The sequence below is a fragment of the Drosophila hydei genome, unplaced genomic scaffold (assembly GCF_003285905.1).
Source record: "Drosophila hydei strain 15085-1641.00,03,60 unplaced genomic scaffold, DhydRS2 tig00000271-arrow-arrow-pilon, whole genome shotgun sequence".
Lineage (NCBI taxonomy): Eukaryota > Metazoa > Arthropoda > Insecta > Diptera > Drosophilidae > Drosophila > Drosophila hydei.
The window spans coordinates 2,116,610-2,127,664 of record NW_022045701.1 but is presented as its reverse complement, the minus strand read 5'-3'; the positions used below and the strand labels follow the sequence as shown (position 1 = coordinate 2,127,664).

The following is an 11,055-nucleotide window of genomic DNA, read 5'->3' as shown; positions in this document are numbered from 1 at the left end:
TATGTTGTATAACTGCTCTATACTCCTTCAAATGTATTTATTTCCGGCCATACTGTTAAGATTAAAACAGATACTATTTGTTTACGTTTGGTTACCTGTCATTTCCATTGACTACCTTCTACAATTCTCAATTGCACGTCAAATTTGAGTTGCCTGCTTGTGAAGCTTAAAATTCATTGTATAAATAAATATATAAACGTGTTATCTAAAAAGTTTATTGACAACGAATTTAGAGTTACATGTATTTTGCTAGTCTCGACGTAAGGATGTTATATGGTTATTTATTTTCGTCTAAAGTATCACGCAATCCAGCAGCCCACTCAACAATATGTTTAAAACATTCGTCATCGACAAATTCAATGATGCGAACATTCTCTGGAAACTTTTTACACTCTCTTAAATGATCAAGGACCATTTGCCCACGAGTATGTGTACCTGTAAGATCGACGGTCGCATTCCAAGTACTCGACTTTTTAATAAACTGTTTTTCAAAAAGCCATGCTGCTACTAACAATGCATCGCAGGGGTTCCAATTATCCATCTCATACTGGGAATTTTCTACTTGGTTAAGTATATCGATTGCAAGGTGTTTGTAAGCAGCAGCGCATTGAACAAACTCACCTAGGCGCCAGTTCTGAAAGACAATTATTCATATTAATCAATATGTAAAAACAAATTCCACACACATTGGAAATTTATTGCTCACTATAGGTATGTTGAAACGCTCTTTGGTGCATGGTTCCCATGGCAGTATAGTAATTGGACATGGGGTTTTTAACAGCACAGCATGTGCAGCCTCCGGATCTGAATGGAAATTAAACTCGGCGGAACGTGACGAATTTCCGACTCCCTGATAGTTTCCGCCCATTATGTAAATATCTTTGATGCACAGTCCAAATTGTTCACCATACATAGTGTAACCCAGTGCCAGATTAGTGAGTGGACCCACCGCAATAATAGTTATTTGCTGAGGTCGTTGCTTGCAAAATTCGTGTATGGCCATAACTGCATGCTGTGGTTGCACATAACTGGATATATGTAAACTGTTTTCATCATTTAGGCAATCACCGAATCCATCGCGTCCATGAAATAACTTTCTATCCGCATCGACGTAACCAGCAAGTGGTTCTACTGCGCCCATGTAAATTGGTATCTAAACAATGATTCCAACAAAAGGTTAATGTCTTTAAAAAATAAACACTCCATATAAAGTACTAATTTGCTCTTCCCGATTAAATGTATTTGGCCTACACCAGTTACCTACACCAGACTTTCCCCATCTTTTATGATTTTTATTTGCTTTTTTTTTGAATACTCGATACAAACTATTGAAAATATTAAAACATCGCAGATGAGACTGTGATAAGGGGATTTCGGGTAGCCCGAAAAGAGCTTTCTTACTTGTTCTAGATGGGCTTTCTTATTCAAATTTTTTAAACTTGATGACAAAATTCATATGTTTGTCTTTGCCAAGGCACAAGTCTCTAGTGTTTAAAGTACGATTTTTGCAAATTGGGGAGAATGATGGAGGGAGAAAGTAAATATAAAATATACAAAATCTTTATTTTCGTTACAGAAACCGGTACAATAAATCTGAAGTCTCCAACACTTACGGTATGCAAGCTACACTCACTTACTACAAAATTAGTAAAACCCTTTGAATATATTGAAACGAATGTTATGAAAAAAAAAAAATTATTAACTTGTACTACGCATGGCATACAGAAGCATTCAGTAAAAGTTCCAAGTCCCTAGTTTTTTTGGTTTACGAGATCGCTGCATTCACATAGACGGGCAGACAGTCAGACAGACTAGGCTACATCGACTCAGATCGGTATCCCAATCAAAAATATATTTAAGTATTTGATCTGCCACGTCTCCTTCTTCCTGTTACATGCATATTCACAAAACCAGTATACCCTGAATTCCCATTTTCAATGAGTTCAAAGTATAATGAGGATAGATATTACAGTAAAAAGCACAACTTATTTGGTCGATATTAAAGATATAAATTGAAAAAATATATTGTCTGTCACAGGTTGTAAACACAATTAAGTCAAGCATATGTATTTTAAAAGAGTATCAATATTTCGTATAGATTTTATAATTCAATAAATCCACCCTCACCAGCGTTCTTTAACATAATATTGACTAAAGACATCATACTTGGTAGGCAGGCTGCCGAAATACATTAACAAATATTGATAGTGATTTCTAATAGTGGTTGCTATATTTATATTCAAAAGTTCGGACATCTTGAGCTTTAATTGACTCACTAAGCAATTGTATATAGGATATGAAGAACACGGCTCCTATGATAGTAGCTCTGTACAGGGTTCAAGATATTTGCTAGTCGGGCCTTCCGGTCTAGAGTACTCCCAATTATTTTTGTAGTCTCTTGTACTCACGTCATTCCTGGAGCAAGCTGTGAGTATACGTCTCATGTTACGTGCGGCGTTTTCACATGTTGTATTACCACAACCGGTTGTTGTCACCGCCAATAGTTGAATAAAACCGCACTGCTCAGCGCGTAAAAGTAGTAATAACGCCCAAGCATCGTCACTCCCCCCATCACAGTCCAGTATAACAAATTTCTTGTGTTGATTGATGGTAAACATGATTGCCGTTGTATAAGGGAATAAACTGTTTACTGAGAGCGACATTGAAAAAATGAATAATAGTTCATAATGGGTCGTCACCTGATAATCAATTCTGATAAAAACATGCTGCGTACAAATACACAGATTATTTGGTTTCAAAAATACATATATATGTATGTATGTACATACTTAGCCATGTATTTTTTGTAACCTTCTTACAAAGACTGCACATACAAATATACATACAAAATGCATATATATATACAAACGCTAGTATTCAAATCTCATACGATAGTTTCGCGCAATAAAAAAAATGTATGTGATTTTGTAAGTATCTAGATATGTTCTTTTTGCTTTGTGTATACACTTAATTAGGGATACATTTAATTATAACTTATAAATAACTGCTCCGATTATATCCTTGATAGATAGCTGTACATTTCAGATTTCTCATAATAATACACAATGAACAGATACTGCATGATGAGCAACATATAAGTGATTACTTTGTTTTCGATTTTTTTTGATAATTTTTTACAAAAAAAAAAAATTATTTAAGGTACTAATTTGTAAATGTTGGTGCACAACAACGCGTTAGACGAAATAAATCTATTTGTCGCCTAAAGTAGTTTTTTCGGTGATATGATGCATTCTGTGGTGAACTAATAAGTTTGTTTTACATTCTTATACCCTGATCTGATCCCATTGAATATGGGAAATCATGGTATAATGGTTGTGTACAAATGTATGTCGCAGGCAGAAGGCAGCGTGGCAGACCCCATAAAATATATATATTCTTGATAAGGACGACAAGCCGAATCGATTGAGCCCTGTCCCTCTGTCCATATGCGTGAACGCGTCGATCTTAGCAACTATAAGAGCTAGTGACTTGTAGGTTCGTGTACAGCATGCGCATATCAAGTTTGATTCATATATTCGATAACTGTTCCCGATTTATTGCTATAGAATAATAACATGAGCTAAATGCAGGTATTAAATTATATCACATACTGCTCAAGAGCTAGAGCCGTAAAACTTTGTATTTAGTTTTATGTATATTTTATGTAATTTTGATTTTTGTTATATTTTGGATACCTGCTCCAAATATCCCCAAATTATTAAAATTTAAGTTCAGTTGGAAATAGGGTCAAAGAGTTGACATGTTTACAAAAGATGTAGCTCCAAATTTCTGAGTGCCGCGATTTATTTCCCAAAACTAACAAAAGACTAAAGACCTAAAAGTCTTGATTGTGATTGTGTTTATAAAGTTATTTGCATCATATTGAAAACTTTGAATTAGTTTAAAGCGTATGTAAGTTAAAATTCAAAGTGTGTTGAAACTAATATTAACAGTAGCCTCCAAATGTTGTATTCAGTATGTATATTTTCTGCAATTTTGATTTTTGATGTATTTTGGCTCCAAATCTCTCGAAATTCTTTAAATTTAAGTTCAGTTGGAAATAGGACCATTATGTGAAGGAGTATACATGTTTACCAAGCCAATAGAATATGTAGATCATATGCTGAAAATGTCATTAAAATTCATTAAGTAAAACAGAAGTTATTAAACAAAACGTGCTTGAATTATCAGCTGCTACTTAAGTTCAAATTTGCAAATTTCTGTACACGCAGTGAAGTGGCGGTGTTGGGAGAGGCGGCGCTCGTTTGTGGTAATCCCCGGGTTTGAGCCTGGCGGGGAAAGAACATTTTTTATTTATTTTTTTTTTTTTTAACTTATGAATTGGCGGTATTGGTAGAGTTGATGCGTGTGGCGTAGAAATTGTGGGTTCCAAACTCGATGTCGTAATGCGTTTTATGCACATAAATATATGTACAAATTATGCACATATATAATATATGCCCTGACAGCTGAAATAATTGTCATATAATTAAATGCTTAAGCTTCTGAACAGACATATACTCCATATATATGTTTTTAATATATGTATGTAACTTATGTGATCCGTCCTGTCCAGGGATCCTCGATAGATGGTACCATTGGCTAGATCCAGAGTGGTTAGGTGTTAGATTGAATATAATTAAGTATTCCGATTACTGGCCTTGTGGATCAGCAATGTGACAATTAATAATGAAATGTCGTACGGCTAGTTGCCGGAGCAGCGTTTATTCGTACGTGCGTTAGCTTAAATTATAAGAACAAAACTAAAACTAATAACCTATGGCCTAAGTTGAAGATCATTGTCAGGAACTACAAAGCTGCTAAGCTTCAGTCGGCAAGCCGTCTCAGCATAAACGGTAACGCGGACGCTCGCGACATAGTCAAGTACCGGGTTACCGTGGCCAACCGTTGCGGTCGGGGTACTGAACTTATGTGTCAGCGAAATGGCTTTATAGCAAATGGCAATGCTTAAAAGAAATGCTTATCGATACCTTAAGCCAATTTTATATGTTAACTACTCGCACCTCAAGTTTCTGACCGTCCCCGGATACCTTGTAGCCGTTGATGATTCCTTGCAGCTTCCTTGAAGTTTGCCATCTTCTTACTCCCAGCCAAGTGATGATGAAGCCAATGAAAGCGATGCTGAGGAAGACGCCGATCGTAGCCAGGTTCTTAGAGGTTTCGGCGGATGTCAACTCGCTTCCGAAATTCTGGATGACTTGAAGATTTCTGTTGTTTATCCTGAGGAGTTGGGGTATGATCAGTACTGGGTCATGCCTGATGATGTTAAGTAACGGTGACCCCGCAATGCCTGGTGTCTTTCTTAAAGTCTCACGCTCGTTCACGTATTTCATATCATTGATGATTGCTGAGAACTAGAACATGATGAGGGGTGTCCTATTCGTGATGCCTTCCCGGTTATCATCGGTGGTCACCTTTGCTGTGCTTTCGTTAATAAAAATCACACCGTCGTCTATTAGTGTGACAGGTTGAAGGTGGCTTGGCTGTGTTCGGCAAGAGGCGGCGCTGCCAACGTGTTGTGCTCGTGCGCAGGAATCCTGTGTCGTCAATTCGCAAATTCGTTGTAACGGAGTCGTTGAATGATAGGATGTCGTTGTTGCTTTCGGCCACGATATCGTCTTGTAGTTGTAGCGCGGCGTGTTGTTGAGATACTTCATGCAGATAAATTTTACTCTAGGATAAGCTATTAATATGTGAACTATGTTTTCGGACTGAAGGACCTTAATTATAGACGCTTCTGTAAGACTAACTATGGGAACGTCTATGGGGTGTTCATTTAAAATGGCTTCAAATCTTTAAAAATGTTAAAAAATGGTTGGGTTTATTATGCAGGCTTTCGCCAGTGTAGTTGTAATAATCAAGTTTCTGATCAAGATATCAAGATGTCTGATTAATTAGTATTCTATTTCTTGATAATCGAGTTTTATACAAGTGTGGTGTGTCATTTTTTTTAGCTTTTACGTCTCTGCGTTTATAATCAATTACCTATTATTTGGATCAATCAATTGAGATTCGGACCACCTAACCTTCTCGAAATCGGCGGCATCAGGCGTGCCTACTATGACTTTTAATGCGGAGCCTAGGAAATTTAGGCTTGTACCTCAAAAACGACAAAAATAACCTTCTTATATGCTCTATATCTGTGTCTAACAATTTTCGCATATGCGAGTGTGGGAGTAGTTCTAACTCGACGGTTTCATCTGCTATAACATGGAATTCCGTTAATTTCTAGAATGCGTTAAATAACCTCTATATTCCCATATCAATACCTTCCCATCTATGATCGAGATGTAGTTGGAATGCGAATAATCGATAATCCGACTCTGTGCCGTTCCCGATATTAACAAAATTGCGAATTGAATCCTGTAGAGAACAAATAGGGTTATTGCGCGATTAGTAATCTACTCTTAATTTAAGTATTATGCATATATATTATTTTTAACAAATACCTTTTCGCCTACTTAGAAGACTCTGTTTTGTCTATCCGAGTTACATCTTTGGAGTACAGCTTGCTGTGCTGGTATCTATTGGGTATCTATTCTTCCTTTGATGCTCTGTCTAAATTCAATTGGCGAGGCATATATGATGTCAATTGGTTTTTTGTTGGTAACTGAGTGAATTGATTTATTGTATTCCACTGTTTCTCTTAATATTAGCCCAACTGTGTCACTAGCTTCTTTATCCATTTTGAAACTTCTATGTCTGCTAGTGTGCTATGGAACATTTCTACTTGGCCGTTGGAAACACTGTGTAATGGTGATGCATTAACAATTTTTAGATTGTAGCTATTTTTGAGTAATGATACCATTGAGTTGAATGCCGCTTCGTTGTCGCAGTATATTGTTTTAGTTTTTGGGAACAAATTGACAATCTGAATAATGTGCATTTTTAAGTCTACTATTGTTCGTGACGGGATTGGTTGCACGATAGCGAACTTGTCTAAGCAAGTGAGGAAGAGCTTTTTGTCAGTGGAGAAAATGTCTATATGTAGCATTTCGCCAGCATAAGACGGGATTGGTGAGGCTCCCAACTGTTGTTTTGGTGGATGCCTGTCATATTTAGATTTTGTGCATGTTTTGCAATTAACTACATTTTCTTTTGCTAATCTGTTCATTTTTGGAAAATAGTAGTCACGAAGTAACGTAAAACAATCACGTTTTCCTGTGCGGCTCTGTGCGCGCTGCTGTGTTCTGACGTAATAATTTCAATTTGTTCGTTTTTATAAGTGATATCTGAAACATAGTTTTTACAATGTCGAAATTTGGTGGAAGCAAACCTTAAAATAAGATCATGCTGGAAGCTAGCTAGTGTGGGAAGGTTGCAATGAATTGCGTTAACTGCATCTCGAATGAGAGGTTTTAATGTTTCCCGAAGAGAGTTTTTAGTTAAGAAGCTAATGATGTGGCGAATTTTGCTGCCGAAGATAATAAATTTTCTTTGTAGCTGGAATTGTGCCTCTGATGAAGGTTCGTCTTGTATAGCGTTTAAATTTTGCCTGAAAAGGGCACCTGCCACTAAATTTTCTTTCCCTGGTTTATAGAATTTTGCGTTGTGTTCAGCAATAAATGCTCTTCATCTTTTGATTTTTGCATTTGTGTTTTTGTCGGAGACAGCGAAGGTAAGGGGTTGAAGGTCAGTGAATATGTTCATTTCTTTGGTTCCATATAGATAGTTCTGTAGCTTTCCTAAGGCCCAGATAATGGTTAGAACTCCCTTTCATTGGTAGCATAATGAGATTCGCTCTCCTTTAATGTTCTGGAAATCATGGAAATAGGTCTGCCTCCTTGCGACAAAACAGCCCCAATGCCGTTCATAGAGGCATCAGTAGTAAGATCAAAGGGTTGCTTGAAGTCAGGGTACATGAGGGTGACGTCTTCTGACGCTACGATGTTCCGCAAAGCATTGCGTTGAGTTTCGTTAAACTCAACTCGGGCCTGTTTGGACTTGCTTGTTTATAGAGCCATTTTCTCCCTTGAGTATGTTTATTAATGGTCTTGCTATTGATGCAAAATCTTTAATGAATATTCTATAATAGCTGGCCAAGCCAAGGAATGATCGCAAGCTGAATAAGTTTTCTGGCTCAGGGAATTGCTGTATGGCCTTCACTTTTTCGGGGTCTGTTTTAGCTCCATCTGTGGTCACTACAAAGCCTAAAAATTCTACGCTTTCTTTAAAAAATGTCTTTTTTGGGCGACACGCATGTTGGCACTGTATATGCATTCTAAAACTGTGTCGCACATGATCGTTTTCGTTTTCTGAAAAGATTATGACGTCATCGACAAACACATAGCAAATCTTTCCGAAGTGTTCTCTGAGAACGTCATCGATTGACCTCCGAATGAAAATGCTTCCCGCATTTTTGAGTCCGAAAGGCAATCGGCAGAATTCGTATTTGGTTTTTTTCACGATCGCGCTCAGCTAAGTAGATTTGTTGATAACTTGAGTTTAAATGGGTTGTGAAAAATGGTGCCTTTCCATAGGCATAGGAATGCTTGGCATTGGGTATCGATCGGCTATTGTGCGCTCATTGAGCCTTCTGAAGTCTATTGCTAACCTCTTTATTTTGTTGCCATCCGTGTCAAACCCCTTTTTGTCAACGACCCAGGAAGGGCTGTTGAATGGGTATCTGGATGGTCTGATAATGCAATCGTTCATTAATTGTTTGATTTCTGTGTTTATGAAATCAAAAACTCCCATAGGGTGTGGGTATAATTTAGAATATACCGGCTCATTATCTATGGTTCGAATAGTGGCAATGACAGAGGTATTGAAAGTTAGCGGTCGAAAATGCCTCGATTCTCTTCAAAATCATAGCCTCGAATTTTTATACCCTGGTATCAGGGTATAATGGTTTTGTGCAAATGCATGTAACAGGCAGAAGGAGGCGTGGAAGACCCCATAAAGTATATATATTCTTGATCAGGATGACAAGCCGAGCCGATTGAGCCCTGTACGTCTGTCTGTTTGTCCGTCCGTCCGTCTGTCCGTATGTGTGGACGCGTGGATCTCAGCATCTATAAGAGCTAGAGATTTAGAGGTATAGCATGCGCAGGTCAAGTGTGTTTTAAATGTTCGATACCTATTCGCATTTAATTGTTATCGAATTAAAACGATCTAGAGCCTCCAAATTTTGTATTTAGTTTTATGTATATTTTATGCAATTTTGGTTTCTGTTGGATTTTGGATACCGGCTCAAAATTACCCCAAATTCTTCAAATTTAAGTTCAGTTGGAACTTGGGCTATTATATGAAGGCGTTTGCATCTCAACCAAGCCAATAGGATATGTAAACCATATGCTGAAAATTTCATTAAAATCCATTAAGTAAAACAGAAGTTATTAAACAAATCGTTTGGCCAAATTGCAAAAGCACATGTCAGCAGCGCCACGCGCACGCATTTTTCCTATGCGTGTGCACACATACATTCAAAGGCGTGTATTCTTTTCTATTTGAAGAATCTAAATTGCGATTGAATACTGCTTGAATTATCAGCTGATACTCAACTTCAAATTTGCAACTCTTCTTGCAAGAGGTGCAGTGGCTGCGTTGGTAGAGGCGGCGCTCGTATGCAGCTCGTCCCAGGGTTCGAGACCGGTGGAGATGAAATATTTTTTATTGTTTGTTTTTAAATTATGAAGTGGCGGTGTTGGTAGAGTTGGTGCACGTTGCGAAAACAGTCCGGGTTCGAATCCTGGTATCGTAATGTCGTTTTTTATTTGTTTCCTTTTTTTTGAATATCGATCGATACAAACTACGGAAAATAGTAATAAACGCAATTAGTACTGGGATGAGGGTATCTCCTAGTCGGGCACTCCGACAAGAGCTTTCTTACTTGTTTTTTTACCTAGTTGGTACTTCTATGTCATCAACATCTGTCAAGTTTACACTTTCATATTTGTGATACTTTAACTGCTCCGATTTGTTTAGACAAGTGAGCATGCCCTCCTCTTGCAAATGTAATGCTACTTTCGCTCGCGCTAGCAAGTCAAAGCATATAATTGCATCAAAGGAACATCGCAGGCTGACTGCCTCCATGCACAGTAGTCGTCAGAGCCTCCACTAAATTCGTGGACAGACTTTACAAGATCAAGAGGGACTTCACATCGTATTTCTGGCTGAACTGAAAGTCTTTGATAACTTTCTATTTGTGGAGTTTCAGCGCTCAATCTGTTTGTCTTTGCTGTCATGGCTGAGACTGAAACCTTTCTTCTTGCTGGGCCAAGCCTTGGCTAACGGCACTCATGATCAGTGCTTGCACCTGGTTTGCGTCCATGAAGTCTTGGTTGTGGAAAACTGGGTTTTAGTCTTGGCTAATGCTGAGTTGTAGGTTGTGTGTATGACTATCATTTTCTGCTTCCCACTCTGTTTCGCTGGATTCCTACAACTGCACTGTTGTGCTTCAGTTGCGTTTTAATGTGTTATATTTTTTTATTATTTCGATTTGAATTCTTTTTTGAACTTATATGATATTTAAGACTCTAGCCTGTTGAATCTTCCAGGTTATGAATCCTAACACGTTGGGCGCCAGTTAAGTGATCCGTCCTGTCCAGGGGTCCTCGATAGGTGGTATCGTTGGCCAGATCCAGAGTGGTTAGGTGTTAGATTGAATATAATTAAGCATTCCGATTCCTGGCCTTGTGGCTCAGCAATGTGACAATTAATAATGAAATGTCGTAAGGCTAGTTGCCGGACGCGGACACTCGCGACATAGCCAAGTACCGGGTTACCGCTGCCAACCGTTGCGGTCGGAGCACTGAACTTATGTGTCAGCGAAATGGCTTTGTAGCAAATGGCAATGCTTAAAAGAAATGCTTATCGATACCTTTAACCAATTTTATGTGTTAACTTGTAATAATAACTTCATTATAATACGAAAACAAAAATGTAATATTCACCAACAATTTGTTATTGACGTCACACTTTCGATTCATGTTCTGTTATCGTATTTAAAATTTGCAGTGTACAGAAGAAATCCTACATAATTAAAAATGAAATAAATATATAGAACTCGAAGACCTCCCTTTGGCAGCAAGT

General features: G+C 37.9%; 1 protein-coding gene across 6 annotated transcripts; it reads right to left on the bottom strand.

Annotated features, from left to right (window-relative positions):
- Window positions 1-204: 204 nt before the first annotated feature.
- LOC111598815 (pyrimidine-specific ribonucleoside hydrolase RihA) lies at window positions 205-3,617 on the bottom strand. 6 transcript variants are annotated; one of them, XM_023314243.2, is made up of 4 exons: window positions 3,612-3,617; window positions 2,409-2,650; window positions 707-1,153; window positions 205-634 (listed from the first exon to the last, which is right to left on the bottom strand). In XM_023314243.2, the coding sequence occupies exons 2-4, from the start codon at window positions 2,616-2,618 to the stop codon at window positions 278-280; spliced, it is 1,014 nt and encodes a 337-aa protein (XP_023170011.1). In that variant the 5' UTR covers window positions 2,619-2,650; window positions 3,612-3,617; the 3' UTR covers window positions 205-277. The 6 variants fall into 6 exon arrangements, with proteins under 6 accessions (XP_023170011.1, XP_023170010.1, XP_023170009.1 ...); XM_023314242.2 differs by lacking the exon at window positions 3,612-3,617 and adding an exon at window positions 3,281-3,433; XM_023314241.2 differs by lacking the exon at window positions 3,612-3,617 and adding an exon at window positions 3,291-3,433.
- Window positions 3,618-11,055: the final 7,438 nt, after the last annotated feature.